This window comes from Gopherus flavomarginatus, chromosome 11 (assembly GCF_025201925.1).
Source record: "Gopherus flavomarginatus isolate rGopFla2 chromosome 11, rGopFla2.mat.asm, whole genome shotgun sequence".
In the NCBI taxonomy this organism is placed as follows: Eukaryota; Metazoa; Chordata; order Testudines; family Testudinidae; genus Gopherus; species Gopherus flavomarginatus.
This window is the reverse complement of record NC_066627.1, coordinates 20,415,336-20,439,457: the sequence shown is the minus strand read 5'-3', so window position 1 is coordinate 20,439,457 and position 24,122 is coordinate 20,415,336. Positions and strand designations below refer to the sequence as shown.

Here is a 24,122-nt window from a genome sequence, read left to right as displayed (position 1 = left end):
GCAGCCCCCTCAGCTGAGTTACTAGGCTGTTCTAGATACTGTGTTTCCCTCACAATGAGTTCATTTTGGATCAGTTGGGAACAATGGTGTGTGCAGTGAAAATTATGGGCAGCAGCATAAACAAAGGGGAATGAGAAATAACATGGGGGGAGGTTCTAGTGACAATCTGCGTGGGGGCTGGGCTTAGGGATGGCAGTACCGTGTTCCCAGGAGCATTCACTGCAGACTCCCAAGCTGAACCTCCTTTGGTTTTTTCTACCAGTCCCAAGTCTTTCCAGGTCCCTTTCCTATCCTCCCCATGCTCAGTGGCATGACACTCTGCCCGGGTTAGCCTCCCCTGCGCACTTCACTAATGTCGCTCCCCCGCAACATTAAGGAAGATATTAAATGATGGAACAGTGATCTTCCTGCACAGATCTCAAAGCCATTCACAGGAGCTCAGTACCATGACCCCTCTGTGACAGAGACAGGGCCGGCTCCAGGCACCAGCCGAGCAAGCTGGTGCTTGGGGTGGCAGATTCCAAGGGGCGGCTTCCCACCCCAATCCTTTTTATTTATTTATTTTTTTTTTTGCGCTTCACTGCTTCTGCCCCTGCAGCTTTTTTCTTTTTGGTTTGCTGCTCCTGCTGCCCTGTAGGGGGCAGCGGTGCGGAGGAGGGGAGCTGCTGGGAGCGGTGCCCGGTCTGCAGCAAGCCCGGCACAGGAGCCCGCGTCCTTCCCTGCCTGCCCACCAGAGCGGCGCGGAGCCCTCCCAGCAGGCGGCGCGGCTGGAGGGGCCGCATGGCGAGTGCCCCGCTTAAGGAAGCCTTGGTGCCCCCTTCTCTCCAGCTGGGGTGTGCACACTGCTGCCCGGGGTCTGCAGCGCTGGGAGTCCCCCTGCACCCGCCGCTGCTCCGGCCGGCCGGCAGGTTTGTTTCACACCCCACCCCATTCGTTGCTCTGACCGGCCAGCAGGTTTCCCACTCCTCCCTTCGCTGCTCCGGTGGCAGGTTTGTTTCACGCCCCCCCCCCCCCGCCTTCATTGCTCCGACCGGCTGCTTCGTTTTGCCCCCCTCCCCTCCCAGCCGCTTCGTTGCTTCGACCGGCTGGCAGGTTTTGCCTCCCCCCTTCGCTGCTCTGGCCGGCAGGTTTGTTTCACGCCCCCCCCCCCCCCCGTTGCTCCAATCGGTCGGTAGGTTTGTTTCATCCCCCCCCCCCCCCACGTCGCTCCGACCGGTCGGCAGGTTTCCTGCCCCCCTCCTTTGCTGTTTCGGCTCGCTGACAGGTTTGTTCCCCCCCTCTGATGCTCCAGCCCCTGCGCAGATTTTTGTCTGTTTGGTTGGTTGGTTGGTTGGTTTTTGCACTTGGGGCGGCAAAAAAACCAGAGCCGGCCCTGGACTGAGAGGCTAGGGAGACACAGGGCAGTGAAGGGGCCACAGCTGGTGGATGGCAGAACCAGGAATAGAAGCCAAGTCTCCTGTGCCACTGCCTTATACATAATGGGAGGGAACACAGGGCAGCTGGGATGCTAAGAGACATGTAAGATGATGGTGTCCCAGATCAGGGCTGGCTGCACCTGTCCCCATCTTGGGTCTCTCTGAATGCATCCCCTCCAGATCTGAGGCCTCTAGCTTTCACGTCTGTGAGTGGAGTCCTGTGATTTCCCCCACTCGGACCAGGTCCTTGATTTCCAACCACATTTGACTGGAGTAGGAACCTGTGTTTCTTCCCTTGGGGAGCTGTGATGAATAGAGTGACCCAAACTGTTCCTGTTGTCTACTGTGAACAGCAGTAACAGCTTAATGAGAGAAAAGGATTTTAAAACAACAGTAGGCCTACACACGACTCCTGCTATGATAGAGGCCTCTTTCTTCTTCAAGTGATGGCCCCTATATGGATTCCAAAGGTGTGTGCACATGTGCATCATGTGCCAGAGCAGGAATAATTCTGTAGCAGAGTCTGTTGACCCAGATGTGCATCATGCATTGTCAAGGTTATAAGAAGTTGTGTGCATCGACTCCACTCCAATTCCCTCTTACCGCCGCATGGGCTGAGTTGGAACCCCTGTTCTTCCGCATTCTTAGCCTAGCTAATACAGTTGATAGTTTGTTCTGCCTTTGTGTACATAGTTACGGATAGTATTTTTCTTGTTTTTATAATGTATTGTAATTAGTTAGGTTTCCTTTCAGACTTCTTCTCCCGTTGGGGGAAACTTCCCTACCTAGTGACTATGCCCTGGCAAGTCAGCTTCAAAAACTGCGCTTTGTGCCCGCGCTCCTTCTCTGAGAGCGACAAGCACCAACAGTGCTTCTACTGCCTCGGCGAAGCCCATGCTGTGGCCTACTGCACCATCTGACGTTTGTTCCCAATCTGAACACAGGAAGCCAGGGAACTTTGTCTCTGTAAGTTCCTCGTGGAAGAGGCTATGTGCCCACGTATCTGTTGATACTGCCGCCGCCTGACAAGCCCTGCTCTGACCATAAGAAGCACAGCCATGGGCATACAGACAGATCCCAGTCTGGGACTGCCCCTAAATGCAACATTGCCTCCCCGAGCCAGGCCCAGTTAGTTGAGAAGTCACATGTCGACTTGGCTGCTGCAGCTCCCAAGTAGTCCAGGACTGAGAACAAAGAGAAACACTGCTGCATTCACCAGTGCCACCACCAACTGCAGTCACCGCTCCAGCAGCATTGTCACCGCCCCTGCCGCTTGCACTGCCGGGATCCTCCAGTCTGCCATGCACATTCCCCCACACACCCAGCTGCCTGGAACCGATTTCTTTCAGGTTGTAGTCCGCATCAGGTGTTATTGTTTGATGATACGATGTATCTAGTGTGGGATGGTAAATGACAACTAAGGATATGCAGTCAGAGGGGTTTTTTTCCCCTCTACTGAAATAGATTCTTCTGAGGTGTTTGGGTGGCTCATTCAATGATGCAATATGCTTCTCTGATGGAGTGTCTTTGTTTAGTGAAGGCGGTTTTAAGTGTGTTTAGGTGTGTATCCTGGACTTTCTCACGGGAACATATTCTGTGGTATCTGATGCTTGGCTATAGATTAACAGATTTCTTGGCATGTCTGGGACTGTTACTGGATCTCTGAAGGTAGATGTGGTGATCCATGTGTTTCTTGTGCATAACTGTCTGTAGGGTTCCACTGCTGAAGCTGATCGTGGTGTCCAGGAAGTTTATGCTGGTGTCGGAGTGTTCAGAGAGAGTTCAATGGATGGATGGTGGTTGTTAAAGTTGTGGTGGAAATCTATGACGGAGTCTGTCATCTGTCCAGAGGATGGAAATATCATCCATGTATCTCAAGTATATCATTGATTTTGTGGGGCATTTTTCCAGAATAGTCCATGAAGAGAAACACCACAGACAACCATATACAAGAAATCCATAGATTACCACCCCTACCTTCACAGATCCTGTAATCACCCCAAACACACCAAGAAATCTGTTATCTACATCCAGGCACTCAGATATCACAGACTATGGTCTGAGGAGAAAATCAGGGATACACACCTTAACACATTTAAAACTGCCTTCACTAAGCAAGGACAATCCACCAGAGAAGTAGATTGCATCATGGAACTGGCTACCCAAATACCTGGAGAGAACCTGCTTCAATACAGAAAAAGAAAAAGCCTCTGACTGCACACCCCTAGTTGTCACCTATCACCCCACATTGGAATCCATATGAGGTATCATCAAACAGATACAACCCATATTTGACGGGGACTACATCCTGAAAGAAATCTTTCTTGAACCCCTTTTCTGGCCTTCAAACCTCACTAAGCTCATCATCAGAAGCAGGCTCCCCATGGATCATGATACAACAACTCAAAGTGGCACCAGACCCTGTCAGAACAACAGATACAAAACCTGCAGACATGTCTCCATTGCTATGATGATTAATACTCTCCAGAACACACTTTTCAAGTTCCATGGGACCTACACATGCCTATCCAGAGGGCAGTCCATAGGTCTGTGAATGCTTCCTCTGCTGCGTCAGATCATCTCACCAGATCAGGTCCATGGGCTTTCACTAGGTCTGTCAGGGGGCTTGCCCTTGTGGCAAAGAGGGGGATAAATAGTCGGTAATACCGCACTACACCTAGGAATGCCCGGACTTGTTTCTTGCGACGTGGTCAGGGCCAATTTTGGATGGCCTCCAACTTGTTCACTTGGGGTTTTACCAGACCTTTTCCCACAATGTAGCCAAGATATTTGGCCTCTGTAAACCTTACAGCACACTTGGCAGGGTTTGCTCTAAGGCCAGCTCGCCTGAAGGTATCAAGGACTGCCTCCACCTTCTCTAGGTGGGTTTCCCAGTCTGGGGTATGAATGACCACATCGTCCAAGTAGGCAGCAGCATAACTGTTATGCGGGCGTAACAGCTTGTCCGTGAGGTGCTGGAAAGTAGCTGAGGCCCCATGTAGTCCAAAAGGGAGGACAGTATATTGGTGTAGAGAACACAGTCTTTTCCTTTGCGTCTTCCGCAAGGGGAATCTGCCGGTACCCCTTTGTCAAGTCTAGAGTAGTCAAATACCGGGCATTACCCAGACGGTCCACAAGCTCATCTATGCGAGGTATGGGGTATGCGTCAAACTGGGATACTTCGTTTAGTCGCCGGAAGTCGTTGCAAAATCTTGTGGTGCCATCAGGTTTGGGCACCAGCACAATTGGACTGGACCACTGACTGTGGAATTCTTCGATGATCCCCAACTCCAGCATTTTTTTTACTTCTGCTTTTATTTCCTCCCTTTTGGCTGCTGGCACCCGATAGGGCTTCATTGTTATTCTGGCCTCAGGATTCGTGACGATGTGGTGATATGTCTCGGTTGTTCGACCTGGTTTTGTCAAGAACACACCTTGGTTCCGGAAGATCATCTCAGACACCTCATTCTTCTGGTCTGGTGTTAAATCGGGAGACACTCTCACCTGTTTGGAAGGCTTGTTTTCCTGGGTTAGGTCTTTTTGGACACTTATGCATGCCTCTTGTGCATGCCAGAGTTTCAGAAGGTTGATCTGATAAATCTGTTCTTGTTTTCGGCGTCCTGGCTGCCACACCTCGTAGGTTACTTCCCCCACAGGTTCAACCACCTCATAGGGTCCCTGCCATTGGGCCAGAAGCTTGCTTTCTTCAGTGGGTACCAACACCATCACCTGATCCCCTCGTTGGAACTGTTGGACTTTTGCCTGGCAATTGTAATGGGTTCTCTGGGCCTCCTGGGCCTTTTCCAAATGTTCCCATACAATAGGGGTGACCCGGGCTATCCGTTCTCGCATCTGTATTACATGTTCTATTATATTTCTCCCCTCATTGGGTTCCTCTTCCTAGATCTCTTTGGCGATAACTAGTGTGCCATGGGGGTGACGCCCATATAATAACTCGAAGGGGGAAAACCCAGTTGAGGCCTGAGGTACCTCCCGGATAGTGAACATAAGATAGGGTAGTAGGGTGTCCCAATCCTTCCCATCCCAACTTACCACCTTCCGTATCATAGCCTTGAGGGTTCGGTTAAACCTTTCTACCAACCCATCAGTCTGCAGATGGCAGACTGAAGTTCTCAGGGTATGTATATGGAGCAGCGTACAGAGGTCCTTCATTAGCTTTGACATAAATGGGGTTCCTTGGTCTGTTAATATCTCCTTTGGTAGCGCCACTCAGGAAAAGATCCCCACCAGCTCTTTGGCTATCATTTTAGAGGCTGTGTTTCGCAGGGGGACGGCTTCTGGGTAGCGAGTAGCATAGTCCAAAACAACAAGTATATATTGGTGGCCCCGAGCCGTCTTCTCCAGGGGTCCCACTAGGTCCATGGCTATTTGCTCAAAGGGGACTTCTGTGATGGGAAGGGGTACTAAAGGTGCCCTCAGGTGGGGACGGGGACTGTGCAGCTGACACTCCGGGCAGGACGCACAGTACCTCCGCACTTCTTCGTGTACTCTGGGCCAGAAGAACCGTCGTAGGATTCGTGCCAGGGTCTTCTCTACCCCCAAGTGCCCCCCCAAAAGATGACTATGAGCAAGATTTAATACAGCGTTCTGGTGTTTTTGAGGTACTAGGATCTGCTGTACCTTCTGCCCCTGTACTGGTGCAACCCGGTATAAGAGATTCTTCTTCATTATGAAGTAGGGTCCTGGTCCCTGGGTTTTCCCTTCCACGGGGACCCCATCTATTTCAGTCACCTCCTTCCTAATGTTGTACCTTGGGTCTTCAGCCTGGTCTCGCCCAAAATTTCCTCTCCCTGGGCTAATTTGCCCAAAAACTAGGGGCCCAGTCTCTGTTGCCTCTACTGGTTCAGAAGCGTTAGGGTGGGGGTCAGACTCAGGTGCTTCTCCCTCCTGGGTGGCCTCCTTTTCAGCTGCTCGGGTCCGCCTACCTACGAGAGCGACCCTCTGGCTTTGAGTCAGTATTCGGGTTCCCAAGGCCTTAGCTTCCCTCCTTTCCCTTTTCGACTTTCTGCCCTGTCTGGGAATGGAAAACAAATCTGGGGATATTTCATAGAAGACTGGGGGTTGACAGTCTACTATGGATGCCTCACTGACTTCAGGGTTCCCCTTTTCCTCCAATCCTCCTACTGGCAGTAAGTTTCCAAACCCTGGGAAATCCCTCCCTATGAGCACCGGGTATCGGAGTTTAGGGACTACACCTGCTGCTACCTCAGTATGTTCCCCTGAATCTCGAGTTTTACTGGGATGGTGGGGTAATAACCAACTGTCCCATGGATGCATGTTATCCCTGTACGCTTAGCCCGCAGCAGCTGACTACACTTGACGAACTTCCCCGCGACAAGCGTGATAGCACTCCCCGAATCAACCAGTGTCGTGGTCTCTACTCCATTTAGTTTCACTGGTCTGGTGTACATATGTGGGGTTAGTGAGACCCCCACAAGGTGGATTAGGGAGCATGGGTCTGCCCAGTTCCCCAGGTTACATTGCATTGGCTCCTCAGCATTGGGACACTGTGCAGCTATATGTCCCCACTCCTCGCAGGCATAACATCTGTATGGAGCTCTGGGCATTCCTCAGTCTCTTGGTTTGGGCAGTCTAACATCACAGTCCTCTTCTTCCTCTGTGCTCCGACTCTTTGTGGCCTCTGGTGGGCCTTCAGCCCCTCTCTTTTTCCACCTGTGATCCCCTGGTGGCCCAGTCACCCGAGCTCTAGGGCTTGGTGCTGCTAGTTTAGCCCAGGGTGCCTCTTCCTTAACTGGTCGGGTCAGCTCCCTTGCCGTCCTTCGCCTCTCTACCAGTGCGACAACCTCATCATAGGTGGAGGGTTCGTTCTGGCTTACCGAGGCACGAAGGTCTGGTGGTAGTCCCCTCATGTATCGGTCGATGACCAGAACCTCTAGTATCTCTTCCGGGCTCCGGGACTCTATTCGCAACCACTTTCGTGCGAGATGGATGAGGTCACACAGTTGGGACTGTGGGGTTTTTTATTCCTGGTACCTCCACTCGTGATACTGCTGGGCCCGCACTGCGGTCGTTACCCCAGATCTGGCCAGGATCTCTGCTTTCAGCTGGGGATAGTGTGCTGCAGCTTCTTCAGGCAGGATCATAGTAGGCCTTCTGGGCCTCCTCAGACAGGAATGGTCAAGGATGCCAGACCATTGATCTTGAGGCCAGGCCTCTCGTAGGGCTGTCCTCTTAAAGGCCAGAAGATATGCCTCTACATCATCCTCCCGTGTCACTTTCTGCAGCCAATGGCTGGCCCATATGATCTGCATCCCATCATGGCCGCAGTTCAGCTCTGTAAGGGTCTTTACCTGGTTTACCAGTTCCCACAATATAGCTCGGTCTTGAGAAGCCTGGTCCATCAGCAGGCAATTAGTCTCTTGCTACAGCTGCACTGCCTCCTGTTGGGCTGCTGCCTGGACACGGGTAGCCTCCTGCTGGGCCGCTGTAGCTTGTATCAATGCCCATACTAGGTCATCTATTATGGTGGAAAAAAAAACAAAACCCTCTACCCTTTTTTTTTTTAATCACCCTCCTTCTTCTGCCATGCTGTGCACACCAGATCCCACCTCTGACACCAGTTGTGACAAAGTTCCTCCTCTACCTTGGTGGGTCCTGCGCTTATTGGCAGATTTGCTCACCTCAGTGATCTCCCCCACAGTCTGGACCAACTCCTCCTGTGTCTGATCAGGAGTTGGGAGGTTTGGAGGGAACCCGGGCCCGCCCTCTACTCCGGGTTCCAACCCAGGGCCTTATGGATTTGCAGCTGTCTATAGTGCCTCTTGTAACAGCTGTGTGACAGCTACACTTCCCTGGGCTACTTCCCCAAGGCTTCCTCCAAACACCTTCTTTATCCTCACCACAGGACCTTCCTCCTGGTGTCTGATAACACTTGTACTCCTTAGTCCTCCAGCAGCACACCCTCTCAGTCTCAGCTCCTTGTGTCTCTTACTCCCAGCTCCTCACATGCACTTCCTCTCCTCTGGCTCCTCCTCATCTGACTGGAGAGAGCTCCTTTTAAAACCCAGGTACCCTGATTAGCCTGCCTTGATTGGCTGCAGGTGTTCTAATCAGCCTGTCTGCCTTAATTGGTTCTAGCAAGTTCCTGAGTACTCTAGTGCAGCCCCTGCTCTGGTCACTCAGGGAACAGAAAACTACTCACCCAGTGACCAGTATATTTGCCCTCTGCCAGACTCCTGCATCCCACTGGCCTGGGTCTGTCACACTATGTTGGCAAAACGTATGTCGCTCAGGGGTGTGAATAAACCACCCCCCTGAGCAACATAAATTACAGCAACATAAGCACTGATGTGGAAAGCACTATGTCGGCAGGAGAGCTTCTCCCACTGACGTATCTCTGCAAATGGCAGATGCTGGTTTTATTATGCTGATGAAGGAGCTCTCTCCCATTGGCATAGAGTGTCTTCACCACACGCACTGCAGCAGCGATATATGTGTAGACATGGCCTTAAATTCATAACTCTCTGCTTGACATTAAAAATCATGGACTTAACAGAGACTCTGGATTTATGGTCTATTACAACAATTTGTAACACACCCTGCTTCCTACTAACCCTCCGTTGTCATCCACTGCAAAGGTGCTAATTGCTCACTTCATTTTAAGTGATCTCCTACAACATGTGAACCCCTTTTGCATAACAATCTGTTCCACCTTAGAACTGTAGAAATTTAGGACTGGAAAGGACCTCAAGAGGTCATCTAGTTCAGCCCCCTGAACTGAGGCAGGGCTCAGTATTATCTAGATCAGTGGTTCTCAACCTTTGTGGACCCAGGGTCCATTTGTAAATGTTTATGGCCTGTCGCAACCCAGTAAATAGTTTGGGGGTAGAGGCCCTCGGGTGGTTTCAATTGGATCCTGCCCCCGGGGGGCTTGGATCGTGCTCAGCACTCACCCCAGAATGGTGGCACCTGCAGCTCCAGTGCTGTGGGGTTGGCTGGACTTGGCTCTCTGCTCTAGACATTGCAATCTCAGGGGCTGCAGCGCTGCTCAGTTTGGCCCTGCTCCCTGACTGCTCCCTTGACTTTGTGAGAGTGGAATTGTGACCTGGCTTCTGAGGTTGCAGTGCCACTCACTCCCATTTGGCGTACTGGGACTCCTGTCATGATGACAGCTGCGCCAAATCTGAATGGCACAGGACCTCAGAGGTTGCAATGCCTGGAGCAGGGAGGCGAGTCCAGCCTGTCTCATGGACAGGAGTCAGAGGAGCTGCCATGCGACCTTTTGAAACATTCTGGTGACCCAATGCTAGGTCCTGACCCACGGGTTGAGAAACCCTGCTCTACTCCATCCCTGACAGGTGTTTATCTAACTTGTTCTTAAAAACCTCCAGCTTGGAGACACTGATTACCTTCTCCAGACCTGAGGAAGAGCTCTGTGTAAGCTTGAAAGGTTATCCCTTCCACCAACAGAAGCTGGGCCAATAAAAGACATTACCTTGCCCACTTTGTCTCACGCATAGATTATTACAGACACTTCCAAATCTGTCATGAGTTTGCAGTACAATATGGCAGCAAGGAGGCCAGGTAAACCCTGGAAATGATCAGGGGCCGAAGGGATTGATGTGCGAAGGAGACTGGAAGGGCGTAACATGTCCAGCTTGGCTGAGCAGTGCCTGCAGGTGGGGAGAGGACAAGGCAGTTTACAAACCCCTGTGGGGCGTAAATATCAAGGCAGGAGAGGAATCTAGGACATGACAATGGCTACAGCTAGAAGTGGAAGGGAGCACATGAACTGAGAGGCCTGGAGTGCATCCTAGCAGTGAGCTCTGCCAGGCTGGGACTAGCAGCAGTGGCAGCCCATTGCTTGGGGAAAATGCTGTATACATCGTCTCCACTAAGAGGCTGTGCTGCCTGTCCATCACGCCTCTTGCGGCGTGCCACAAGCCACCTCACTCAGCTCACAGCAGGCCAAGGGCTGCCCCCCCTGCTCTTGCTACACCCCCATGCCTGCACGAGCCAGGCAGTTTGTCAGGAGCAGAAGCTGTGGCCTTAGCTGTGCCCTCCTCTCCTCTCTCTGCATTGCTGCCTACGGTGGTGCTGCTCTGCACGCTCCTTTGACAGGCTGGTTCCTGGCTGAAGGGGTCTGCAGCCCCCTGGGCAGTAGGACTTTGAACAACTCCTTTGAAATGAGAGAATTCCCGGTTCATTTTCAGGCTGAGGAAGGTCTGGCAGAAGAGGAAGTGCACGATCCAGAATGGCTACCTGACCATCTTTCACAGCACGGTAGGGCCGGTGCCTCCATGATGGCCCATGCTCAGAAGCAGTGGGCTGAAAAGGCCTGTGGGATTCAGTCCCTTCCAGGGGGTTGTGCAGATGATTAACACTGTTACCCACAGTGAGTCTAGTGGCTTTTCCTGAGCCTGACTAGAAACCCTGGACTGTGATCTTCTCCAGCCCCATGCTGCTGGCCTGACCCTGTGCCCACTGGAGTCTTTCCATTGTGGCTGGAGTCCCTGTGCCCTCAGTGGACCACAGGCAAATGCACTAGGGTCTTGCCCAGCCTGACAGCCTGCATGGAGAGTGCACCAAGCATCCGGGAGCAGGGGAAAGCAGGGGAGCATTGCTGTGATTTCTTTTATTGTTATTGATGACGGCACCAGCAAAAACAACGTGCCTGGGTTACTCGGAAGGCCCACTGCGTTCTGTCTAGCCCCTGTCACTGGCCTAGCTGAGTGCTCACAGGCTTCAATGGATTTCCCCTCACGGCTCCCATGGGAGACAGGGCAGGGCTGTTATCCCCGTGGACAGAGGGGAACTGAGGCCGGAGAGACTAAGTGACTTCCCCAGGCTCACATCGGCAGGCTCTTACAGAGCAAGGTCTTGAACCTGAGTCTCCCAACTTTAGGTTTGTCCCTAACTGCTGGGAAGTTCTTCCTCCCTGTTCCCTGCCTCAATGACCCTAATTGCTTGGGAGCATGGCAGGGATCTGCCCCCAGGGTTGCTGTCCTAGCAAAGCTGCGAGTACTAAGGATCCATCTTCCATCCACTAGATAAACCGTCCACCAGCCAAGCTGAATTTGTTGACTTGCCAAGTGAAGCCGAACCCGGATGATAGGAAGTGCTTCGACCTCATTTCACGTGAGTTCCATTGTTTGTTTCATAATGTCTGGGGAAGGCCCAATAGGCAGCCGTGTACTGGATCTCTGACTCAGGGCCCCGAGAAGGAGGCATGTCAGAGAACCAATGCAAGCAGGCAGCAAGGTGCAGGGCAGGGGCACTGATTGTGTGGTTCCAATGGGGAGCTATAGGCCAGACCCAGGGCATGGGGATACAGAGCATGTTTGCGAGGTCGTTTGCAGTTCTGAGCTTTCAAGCTGCTTGACAAACACCGAGCTGGGTTGTTGCGATGAAAGGGAATCTCCATGGTGGGATTCGCCAGAGTACATCCGTGCTGGATGTCAGCCTGGGTGGGTGGCACTAGCAGGAGGAAAGCAGAGGTTCAGTAACAAGCACATTGTAATGCAGGCAGCTTAGCCAACCACAAGTGTTCCTAGGTATTGGTATTGCTACTCCGAGTCAGGGCCCCATTCTGCTGGGTGCTGTACATGCAACTCAGTGAAACACAACACCCTGGTTGGCTTCCTGAAAGGACTTGGGGCTGAGGAAAGATTGACAGAGCAAAAGCGGTACAGCTCAGTGATGCAGCACCTTCACAGCTTCAGATGCTTGCAGCTTATGGGCATGTGGTCCAGAGCTCTTGCACCTGGCCCCACTGGCACCACCTTCAGGTGGGGCAGGCAGGGTGCTAACCCATGCACATTGGCTGCAGAGGCTAAGCGAATGAATGGGGTAGGAGCGGGCTCTTTCTGTGTGCTGGACTGTGCCACACACCCCTCACCTGGGGAGTGCAGACAGCTGGTTCTGGGTGGCGTTGGTGCCCTCTGTGTGCTGGTTTGTTTCAGGTCTAAACACAAAATGGTTCTGTGTATCTCAGATAACCGCACATACCACTTCCTGGCGGAGGACGAGCAGGAATGCACCGCGTAAGTACAGGGGCAGGAGCAGGGACTGCGCTGAGTTGGGAACAGAATGGCTCCTTGGAGGGGACAAGTACCAGCCCTGAGAGCTGCTGAACGGGAGCCACCTTATTAGGCCATCTCACTCCTCTGCCGCAGGCTAGAGCCCTGTGTCCTCCTCTCCCCTGCAGGAGGGAGGGCAGCAGCATAGCCAGGCTGAGGCAGAGGCTGCTGATGCCTTTGCCCAAGGCCATGGCTGGAATTCAACGGCCCCTGGCTCCCAGGCCTGTGTGTGGAGCAGGAGAGCCAGCAGCCTCCATGTTGCCTGGCCCTAGCACCAGCCGGTGCAGTGGGACTTACCTGCAAAGCTCTACTGCCTCCAGCCTCCTTCTCTTGCCCATCCCCAGCTGTGGACGTGGAGGCTGAAAAGTGGCCTTAGCTGTTGGGCTGCTCTGTCTGCCCTGCAGGGAGACGCAGCAGCAAGAAGGCAACAGTGTCCTGTCTGAGTTCACTGGCCCTCACTACCAAGTTCCTGCCAGTAATGAGGTGTGGGGAGGAGCCTGCTGTGAGCCCACCCTACTTCCTTCTCTGAGCCTGCACAGGCCTGTAGTGAAAAAGGGCTTGCCAATGCTTTGGCCAGCCCCAGGCAAGTGTTGGTGCAAGGCAAAAGGTGCTGGGCAGGTCTGGAAGCACAATGTCCACCTCTGCAGCCCTGAGATGCTGCTCTGCAGCCACTCTGGGGCTCCTGCCAAGTGCCAGGGTGAGGCCATGGGGTAGAGCCCCTCTTCAGAGCAATGTGCATGTGCAGAACTCGAGGTCTCCACTACCCCATCACCTTCCCCTTGTTAGCCTTGAGCATGCAGGGGCGACGGCACAGCAGGGAAGCAATGGCTCATGCCTAGCCCTCGCCTCTGCGCCCTCATGCACCAGAGTACAGAGCCTGTACCCCCTGGCTGACATGGAACAGGAGCCCCTCTGACAGCAGCTTCCTCCTCTTTGCAGCTGGATTTCTGTTCTTAGCAACAGTAAGGAGGAGGCTCTGAATGTGGCATTCAGCCGGGTGCATGGCAGTCGAGAGAGCAGCATGGAGGGGCTGACCAGGGCCATCATCGAGGAAATCAAGTGCATGCCAGGGAACAGTGTGTGCTGCGACTGCTCAGCACCAGGTGAGCGTAGTCATGGGGGACGGGACAGAGACAGGCACCCTAGAGCCGCTGCACAGTCAGCACCCAGCACAGTGATGCAGTGACCATACTCCAGCCAAGCCAGCAGCCATCCCGAACACAGCCGCTAGCCCCTCTGCAGCCCTGTACTCCACTCACAGTATGGGGCTGCTGGATCCATGGGTGGTAGGGAGCATCTGGGCACCTTACTCCCACCCCAGCCAGCACACCACTGCTCCCATTCCCCTCACCAGCACCGTTCAGGGGATTTCCACAACTCCCTGGGAAAATGCCCTGCACTCCTCCCTCCTGCAGAAGTACGCAGTTTAGCAGGAGCCTCACATAGAGCTTTCCCTGAATTACAGCCTTGAGGGAGGGGGACCATGGATCTGCCCTCAAGTTCTTGGACCCCCCAAGAATCAATGGAAGGATTCTGCTGTGAAACTGCTCGGTGAGAGGAGACTGTGTCCGCTCAGCCATCACTTAGCTGAGCCCTTTGCACCTCACAAATCAGTGCCTCTATTCCCCCTCCCGCCCGCCCTTTGGTTCCTCCCACTCAGTCACTCCTGCCCTCTGCTGCTGGAATCCTAGGTCCTCTTCTGGTACCCACAGTCCAAGAAGGATGCTGATAAATTGGTGAGGGTTCAGAGAAGAGCTACGCAAATGATTAAAGGATTAGAAACCTGCCTCATAGGGATAGACTCAAGGAGCTCACTCTATTTAGCTTAACAAAGAGAAGGTTAAGGTAAGGGGGGATGTGATTAGTCTAGAAGTACCTATGTGGGGAACAAATATTTGCCAGTGGGCTCCTCAGTCTAGCAGAGAAGGTCTAACACTCCAGTGGCTGGAAGTTGAAGCTAGACACAGTGCTGACTTCTCCATCCCTGGCAAGTTTTGAATGAAGACAGGGATTATTTGGAGTTCGCTGGCCTATGTATGCAGGAGGACAGATTAGATGAGGCCTTGGAATCTGTGAGTATTAAAGGTGGGATGAAACCCCAGGAACTGCCTTGTCTTGGAGAACTGGCAGCGCAATCACCTTTGCTCTGGCAGCAGCCTACAAACTCCATCAGCATTTGCCTCTTACCCAGGGGGAATGGAGGCACAGGGAGGGGAATGACTTGGTCAAGGTCATCCAGCCAGTCAGTGTTAGGTTCTGGCATAAAGTCAAGTCCTGTGCTCTAGTCACTAGCCCACACTGCTCTCTGCCCCCCGGGCCTGAGAGCTCAGACATGTCCAGGCACTGGCGGCTGGCATGTCCGTGTGTGACTTACTAAGTCAGGTTCTTTCTTTGAGTTTTGTTGCTAGGGAGCTAGCTCCAGAGGGGACAGGGCCCTTTACAGACAGAGCAGATAGCAAGGCAGGTCCCTGCCCAAAGCAACATTCAGACCAAGCATTTGTGTGAGTTGCACCTAAGCTGGAGCACTAGCACACGGACGTGGACCTGCGAGGACAAGACACCAACCTCTCGCTCCAGTGACGGAGCTGGAGGAAGAAGCAGTGGCCTGGAAACTCCTTCTAGAGATACCTTTGAAATCAGTGAATTTATGCTCCCCTTCCCAGACCCCCATGGGCAGCCCCACCACTACCAGCAGCAATGGAGAGCGCATTTCCATGGGCCGTCAGGGAAAGAGCATCTTCACCAAATTGCTACAGCAGCGCAGCTGCACCAGTGCAGACGTGCCATTTTAAGTGTAGACCTGCTAAGAGTGCCACTGTGCGCAGCATGCACAACCCACAGCAACAGCATGGCAAGGCAGCCAGCAGACTTGTCAGCTCCCATCCACAAACTCCAGGGGGATGACAGCATCCAAGTGGGGGAAAGGGGCTCCCCACTCTCCTCCCACCCCCATCCAAAGCTGGGACATTTTCAAATTATTTTTATGTTTGCCATAAACAGCCCCCTTTGCCATCCTCCACTCAGTCGATCATGTAAAGTCAAGTGGCCAGTGGCTCCTTGGACCCCATGGCACTTCCCCTTCCTGTTCTCACATTTTTTTTCTACAGCCCAGATTCTCTATTCTCTCCAGTTATGTCTCCCTGATTCTCTGCCGGGCCCCTGGCACAGACTAAAGCATCCTGGGGGCTGCTCTGATCTGCACCAGCTGGCTGTGCTCCCTGAGGGACCATCCGCCAGCTTGAGACGGCCAGAGAGCATTGTGCTCTAGCCATTCCCTCAGAGGCACCTGAGGCTGCATGGAGGAAAGCAGAGGAGCTATGACAGTTCTAGGCCCAGCAAGGACTCTCTCAGTAAAGCGTACCTGGTCTGGGAAGGGGAATCTGGCTCTCACTGTCCATGTACCTTCATTCCCAGTTTAGCTTCTCTTCCACCCTCCTTCCTTTCCTGTCTCTGTCCCAGTCCATCTCGCCTGCTCCTCCTCTCCCTTCTACATTTCCACCACCTACTCAGGTGCCCCACTGTAGGAATGGGGGGTGAGGTTAGACTGAGTGGTTGACAAGGTGCCTTGCCCACCTCACCCTGTGCCTGTGACTGCCCAGCACCTCTGGCGGGATGTTGGTCCTAACCAGAGCAATGCACTGTCTCCCCAACAGACCCAGCCTGGCTCTCCATTAACCTGGGCATCCTGATCTGCATCGAGTGCTCCGGGATTCACCGGGAGATGGGCGTGCACCACTCCCGCATCCAGTCGCTGTCTCTGGACAAGCTTGCAACTTCCGAGCTCTTGGTAGGGAACTGCCCACGCGTGCTCCCTCAGAGCGCCCCTCCCCCCCACTGCTTCCTGCACTTCCTCAAGGCAACCGCCCCACTCTGCTGCTGACCACGTGTGCTCCCTCAGAGTGCCCCCCCCCTGCCTCCTGCGCTCCCTCAGGGCAACCGCCCCACTCTGCTGCTGACCACGTGTGCTCCCTCAGAGTGCCCCCTCACTGCCTCCTGCGCTCCCTCAGGGCAACCGCCCCACTCTGCTGCTGACCACGTGTGCTCCCTCAGAGTCCCCTCCCCGCTGCCTCCTGCGCTCCCTCAGGGCAACCGCCCCACTCTGCTGCTGCCCACACGTGCGCCCTCAGAGTGTCCCCCTGCTCCACCACTGCCTCCTGAGCGCCTTCAGGGCACCCCCCGCCCTACTGCCGCCCATGCGCATGCTCCCTCAGAGTGTCCCCCCTCCACTGCTGCCCACGTGTGCTCCCTCAGGGCTCCCACCCACTCTGCTGCCGCCACCACCCACGTGCGCGCTCCCTTATGGCGCCCACCCGCTCCGCTGCTGCCCACGTGCGCACTCCCTCAGGGCATCCCCACTCCACTGCCGCCCATGCACACCTCCTCAGGGAGTCCCCCCACTCCTCTGCTGCCCACATGCGCTCCCTCAGAGTACCCCTCCCTGCTCTGCTGCCACTTATGCTCCCTGGGGGTGCCCCTCCTTGTTCTGCCACCACCTGCGCTCCCTCAGGGCGTCACCCCACTCCACTGCCACCCATGAGTGTGCCCTGAGGGATTCCCCTTGCTCTGCTGTTGCCTGAACCTTGGTTAGTGCATTGCACAGACAGGAGCTAGTTACAACATGGGCCAGAGCCTCAAAGCAAGCTTACATTCCTACCTGGTCCCTGCCTTTAGGCTCTACCCTCCAGCACTCTCCTCCCCGGTCCACTGGCTGGCATGCGCTCCCAGCTCTCAGCATGGTGCTGCATGGTGCTGTTGCGCCAACTTGTTTCGTGCTTGTTTGTTTTGCAGCTGGCTAAGAACATTGGCAATTCTGGCTTTAACGACATTCTGGAAGCCAACCTCCCCAGACCTTTGCTGAAGCCCACAGCTGGCAGTGATATGTAAGTAGTTTCTCAGGAGCCTGGAGCCAAGACAAACATCTCCAGATAGAGCTTTGGGGTATTAGCTGAGGAGCATTGGGTTGCTTAGCCTATCTCCTGCACCTATTTGGAATGCACTGTATATTCCCAGTCGCCCTCCCAATTTTCTTGGAACAGATGCCCGGGTTCCTCCGGGGTAGGAGGGTCAGAGTGCACCCTCATCCACGCCCCACTCCTCAGCAATGCTCAGGCGTGGAATGAGGGAGCCGGATGGCATTTCTTTCTGGAGGAGTCCCCAGACTGCTCTGGGCATTTCACAAGGACAGACACAGCAGAGAGGCAGTTTCAAGCAGGAGGGGATGTGACCTCAGGGCTGAGATTTTCAAAGCTGCCTGGAGCGTGGGTGCTCGGTTCCCTTTAATGTTACTGGTAGATTTTCCTGGGTGTCAATGAGAGCAGTTAGACCAATGCTGAGTGCATTGGAAAATACTCCTCAGCATGAGAAGATGTCATGGGCAGGGGCATACCCTTGGGTGCCAACTCTTCAGTAATGACCTTCACATCAGTTACATTTCAGATCAGACTGTGAGCCCAGCCCCGCATTGCCCCAGGGCACAGTAGTGTGCCCCAGGCCATGGTGGGCAGTGGATGCTGCTGAGTTGAAATGGCAGAATTTTACAGCAACTGTGCACAGGTGTAAATGCCAGTGCCAGGTGCAGCCCAAAGGGGGATCAGGTCCAGCATGAGTGAGGGCAGACATCCAACAAAGGAAGTGGAAACACACAGTAGAAATAACAAGGCGAGATTCACTTTGAAAAAATACAAGACTGTACTTCTAGGGAGAAATAACACCAAATAAGCCCACAGCAGGTGGGAACAGAAACAGCTGCTGGAGAGTAGTCAGCAAATTCCACTGTGCTTCCAGCGCACTGAGGTGCCCTAAGGGGATCTGGGCTGCCTGGATAAAGGTGTCTGTGACAGGATCCCCGGGGTGCAACCTAGGACTGTGGGACTGCTGTGCCCCCTTAACTGACTAATCTGGGTTGTCTCTCACAATGCCTTACTGGTGACAAACAGCAAACCCCTCCAGGTGCTGTTATCACTCAGCACAACTGCATGTGGAGCCCCATACCCAGCTAGATTGCATGAATGCCCCCAGAGCCACTCACGAATCACACAGAGAAAGGTACCAGCCAGATTCCCTCAACTCCCAGCCTAGTACCTCAGGAATATACCGTCTTGCACTGCTCAAGACCCTTTCTTGAGTAATGCAAATTTATTAATTGGTTCACCACTTCATCAATGGAAAGTGGACATACACCAGCCTTTGTAAACCCGAGCACATTTACCAAACACTTCAGGCAAACTCACTGGTAAAGATAAACAGTTAAACAAATGTATTGACTATGAAAGATAGATTGTAAGTGATTATAAGTGATAGGCAAAAACTCAGAGTGGTTACCAAAAGAAAATAAAATATAAACACTCAGTCTCAACCTTAACTCTTATCACACTAGACAGTATTTAGATCAAGCAATGTTCTCACCCCCACTGAATCTTACAGTTCTCAATATACAGGTTTGTCCCTTAAACCTGGGTCAGACTCCTCTATTGAAATCTTCTATCTTCTGAGCATCCTTGTTGCTTGCAGCATAGGTTAGGGGAAGAGAAAAGACCGAGCATGGGGCCACTGTGTTCTGTTTTATACCCTTAGTCCCATGTGCTTGACGAACACAAGTACAGGCATGTCTGGTGGGCATTGCTGAGTCACCAGGCAAGGTTGAGCAATTCCCCTGGTGTGGCTTTGTGCAAGTGAGTCATTTTATTGTAGCTCCCTTGCTGGACAATGTCTGTTTGACACCTGCCTGGGTGTTGGTTATCCCCCTGGTTATTGTCTTTGGGGAGCTAGTATCTGGGCGCTTCCCAAACCCACAGCATATTTAAGTGACAACCATGCAACACAATTCTCATAACTTCATATGCATTAATGATACACATATTTAGATGGAACAGTGGGTTTCAGCAGATCATAACCTTTCCCGTGATATCTTACATGGCCTGCTTTATATGCAATATCACAATTATATACAGATGACAAATATGGGGGTTACAGGGTGCTCCCCTGGGGTGTAGAGTGTCATAGTGTCAATCACAGACCAGGGAGGCGGCTGCATTGGCACCTCTCGAGATTCCCTGGACATTGAAGTCAAGGCTGGTGGTCTACTTCTAGGCTCTGCTCTAGCTCAACCACAAGTTCTGGGCTGAATCTGGGAATTCCTGGGTGGGTTCTCTGGTCTGTGTTTGCAGGAGGTCAGACTAGGTGATGCTAATGGGCCCTCTGACCTTAACATCTATGAATCTCTAAACACTGCATCCATCTCCGGGCATTGCCCTGTCAGAAAGATATAGACAAAGGCCTGAGAGCAATGGAACCAGCCATGAAGTGAGAGACTCTGCTTTATAAGGAAAGAATTGAGAACTCAATCTGCAGGATGTGGCTAAAGCAAGACTGTCTGGGGGGCACACACAACTAGGCGTGGGGTGGTCTAAGTGTGATCTGTGAGGCTAGAACCTGGGGAAATGGGAGGAAACAGAGAGAGAAAAGAGATGCTGCATCTCAGGAAGTGCCCCCTGAGCTATATGAGATGATGCAAGTGCCTCCCAGGGGACAGGGCAGGAATCCCATGATTTGGATATTTAAAACTAGATAGGACAAAATGCTAGAAAACAAGCCCTGAGAAACAATCCTGCCCTGGCCAGGATAGGCTGGAAGGGCCAGCAGGTGTCTCCATCGCTAGCTTCCAGCATTTTGTGACCTGCAGTGCTTGCCACTGGTGAAAGCCCCTGAAGCTCTCCTGTTCAGAGGGCAGCAGCAGGGGTTGATGTGCTCTTGTGCACCATGCTGGTGCTCTGCTCCTCCCTAATCTCCTACCCTGCTCATCCTTCACCTCACAGCACCATGCCTTAGTGTAGCGCATTGCAATCCATATGGAGAAATCTACAGAGTGCCTCCAAGGCAGGGCGGCATTGCTAACTCGACACATCAAAATCATGTGTCAAGCCCAGATATCATGAGATGATAACATTTGATAAGATCATAAGAGCGGCCATACTGGGTCGGACTAAAGGTCCATCAAGCCAAGTATCCTAGCTTCTGACAGTGGCCAATGCCAGGTGCCCCAGAGGGAATGAACAGAACTGGTAATCATCAAGCGATCCATCCCCTGTTGCCCATTCCTAGCTTCTGGCAAACAGAGGCTAGGGACACCATCCCTGCCCATCCTGGCTAATAGCCATTGATGGACCTATCCTCCATGAACTTATCTAGTTCTTTTTTTGAACCCTGTTATAGTCTTGGCCTTCACAACATCCTCTGGCAAAGAGTTCCACAACTGACTCTGTGTTGTGTGAAGAAATACTTCCTTTTGTTTGTTTTAAACCTGCTCCCTGTTAATTTCATTGGGTTCTTGTATTATGAGGAGTAAATAACACTTCCTTATTTACTTTCTCCATATCAGTCATAATGATGTCCTTTGCCTTCTGATTTGTGGGCCTTTCGCTTACATGTGGGACATTGCTTCCGGTGGCCAGAAACTGACTTTTGAAGGATAGAAACCGCGATTCTCACATAATCACTTGACTGCAGCAGCTGCAGTTTAAGACAGCACCAAATATCTCGAGAGTTGGCAGTGCTTCTGGATCATGATCTGGAGAGCGGTGCAGGAGGGTGGGGGCCAGGCAAGAGGAAAAGAGGGGCAGAGGTAAGAAGGAACCAGCAGCAGGCAAGGAGGGGAATCACCGCCTCTCTGATGGTTGCCCACCTTGTGGTAGCCTCGAGCCTATGCCTGCCCTGCCCAGAGTGGAGCAGGAGTGATCGGGATCAGGAGCACAGGGCCTGTGCATTCCCATGTGAATTCTAACTCTCTTCCCATGCTGGCACCACCCCAGGGCCCTTCGGAAAGATTTCATCATCTCCAAGTATGTCGAGAGGAAATACGCCAAGAGGAGCTCTAGGAACCCAGCTGCCCAGCGCCAGGAGCTACAGGAAGCCATCAGGTGGAAGGACTTATTTGTATTGCTCCAGGCCTATGCCGAAAAGGTGGATTTAAGTGAGCTTGTTCTGGAGCCTGTGCAGGTGAGGATGCCCCTGTGCTGGGTGCCCCAAGAGACAGTGTAGATGGAAAGGAGCAGCCCAGGCAGGGGCAGTGCAAACTGGGGCAGTGGGACCATGTCACTGACCAGGGTGGGGGGGGACAGGCATGGGGCACCGTGCTGAGGCACCAGGCCTGCGATAAGGCGCTGACACACAGGTGTAGGGTAAGGGGCCCCACCCCTCTGGTAGGGGGCAGGGTCAAAAAGGGGTCTGGGTTCTCTGTCTCCAGTGGCTGCTGCTACACTGCCCCAGTTTTTCTTACCTTAGGTCAGAGGTTTCAGCTCTTCTTGCTCCTGTTGCTTTTGGCACCTGTGTTGGCTTTTCACAGGCAGTGCCCCCATCTGGGCCTGTCAGGAATCACAGGCTCTTGGTAGATGTGTAATTTCTTTGCCATCTGTTTTTCTTCCTTTCCTGCCTCCTGCAGCAGCTATGATTGGCTGTTCTCCCCAGGAGGTGGGGAAGTGGGAGGCAGCCATTCAGAGGGGGATTTCCTCCGGGCCGGCTAAAATGTGTTAAGGCTGCAGCTTCTCCTATCATTGTGAGACTGGCTCCAGCAGGGTCTAGAATCCTGTGACAGTGATAAATTTGGGAGAGTTGGCCACACTGGCTGTACTATTAGTGCATGAAAGCACTGTGCTTTGTTTCAGGTAAGATTGCACTGCAGATAGCATCCCTTGGCACTCCCGCCCGTCTCCTCCTGAGAGTCTGGCTCCAAAAATGTGCAGAAGGGGTGGTAAGAGCAGAGGGCTGCTGGCTTTGAGGTCGTGAGAGCTTTGGAAAGCAGAGGCAGAGCTAGGGTTGGGGTTGATTCTCTGGGGTGTGTGGTTGTGCTAGTGTGGATGGGCTGAGCAGATGGAAAGTTCTGTTTGATGGCTTCACTTTGCATTTCCGTCATCTTTAGATTTTCTGTAGATCAATTTTAACTGATCCCCAGTATAGTGTTTTGAAATATGATTTCCCTGGTCTCTGGAGACTTGGATAGGGTCTCCAACCCAGTGACGATGCCTTTCAAGATGGGCAGGCCCTTTGTCAGAGCACCCAGCAGGCTCAGAGCTCGCTCTCAGCACTTTCATCAAGATCCTGGTATTCACCAAAAAGCTCTTTGACAAGCTGTCTACTGGTTCATACTCTACTCCTGAATCGGCTCAGCAGTATGGCGGGTGTCCTGCCAGGTGGATAAAAAACAGTGGTTTACAAAAAAATCAGACTTTTTAAATTTAAAATTGAATTTTTTTATTTTGTTGTTTAAATTATAATATTTTTTCTTTTCCAAAGAAATCTGAATTTAATACAAAATATGTTAAGGCCTAAACTTATTATAATCTCTTCTTAAAAAAAAAAAAAAAAAATATGCTGATTCCATGAGCCACTGCTTTTCTATATCAAGAAAAAAATAGGGGATAAACATCGAATTTTGGAGGTCAAGCTTTATGAATATGGCACAGTAGGTCATGTGCTGTGGTAAGGGCCTGATCTTGTGGTGGACCTGGGGCTCTGCTACTGGGTTTAAGAGACAGACAAAGTCATCACAGGTGCTGAGACCCAGCCTGTGACTCCAGGAGACACCATCATATATCTCACCCTCCACTGAACCCACCTGGGAGCGGGTCTCATACTCCTGTTTTATAGTTTTTCCCTCCCTGAGTTCTGTTGGGCTCAGTTCTCAGATTATGAAGATTTACGACTCCACCCACCATGGAAACTTACTAAGGGACAATATTCATCTGAGTGCAGCCTCTTGGGTTGATTTCAACACCTGGAAACTGGAGGGGAAAAAACTGCCATGGCTTCAGCTCATTAAAAAATACCTATCTGGGAATATTTTCAAGAAATTCCTTTACCTCTGGGTAAAAAGGGAACAGGAGTCAAATGTAAACAGTGCAACAAGGAAATACAAGGCCTGGTTGTCAAAAGGAAACAACATTAAGAAAGGGGCACTCAGAAGGCAATGACTTTGAAGTTGATATGGACTTGTCTGGCCAATCTGTATCAGCTGGTTAGTAAACTTATTTTTGTACCATTCTTAGACTGCCTGCCATGGTTTACTATGCTAGAAGATGCTTGCTTAGATTATTGTCATACATTTGTGTTTTGAGTGGATTAATTGCTTATGAATTTCAATATATTTGGGTTTGGAATATAATTGGTAAGTTAGTTTGTTGTGGGAGTATTTATCAATTACATTTTTACTGTTACTGCTGGACTTCTGAAGTGATCTTTTATTGTTCAGTATAATTAATCATCCTAGGTGAAGTTTACCTGTTTAAAAGTAAAGTTTTATTAGGCATTTATGAATTTTGGTATTACATTTTTTTTCCAAGCTGTTTGATATGTTACTAGAGGTAAAGGTTCAAAAAAATGAGGTAATTCTTATGATTTATTAATTTTCCCTATGAAAATGGATTTCAAATAAATTATATCATTTCAACTGTGCAGGACTGGCGCTAGGGATTTTAGCGCCCTAGGCACATGGCAATTTCGCCGCCCCGCGCCCTGGTCCCGCGGCTCCGGTGGAGCTGCCGCAGTGGTGCCTGCGGGAGGTCCTCCGGAGCCGCGGGAGGAGCTGACCGTCCGCAAGCACAACTGCGGCAGCTCCACCGGAGCCGCCTGCCGCCCCCTCCAGCAAAATGCCGCC

At 52.2% G+C, this 24,122-nt stretch overlaps 1 protein-coding gene across 1 annotated transcript in view; it reads left to right on the top strand.

Annotated features, from left to right (window-relative positions):
- Positions 1 to 24,122, top strand: part of LOC127031590 (arf-GAP with SH3 domain, ANK repeat and PH domain-containing protein 2-like) — a 99,867-nt gene that overhangs the window by 41,882 nt on the left and 33,863 nt on the right. Inside the window, exons 12-18 of the mRNA XM_050918610.1 lie at positions 10,610 to 10,679; positions 11,447 to 11,534; positions 12,391 to 12,439; positions 13,415 to 13,578; positions 16,129 to 16,262; positions 17,264 to 17,355; positions 21,283 to 21,469. Coding sequence (XP_050774567.1) covers positions 10,610 to 10,679; positions 11,447 to 11,534; positions 12,391 to 12,439; positions 13,415 to 13,578; positions 16,129 to 16,262; positions 17,264 to 17,355; positions 21,283 to 21,469 — 784 coding nt within the window. The remainder of the gene's footprint in view (positions 1 to 10,609; positions 10,680 to 11,446; positions 11,535 to 12,390; positions 12,440 to 13,414; positions 13,579 to 16,128; positions 16,263 to 17,263; positions 17,356 to 21,282; positions 21,470 to 24,122) is intronic.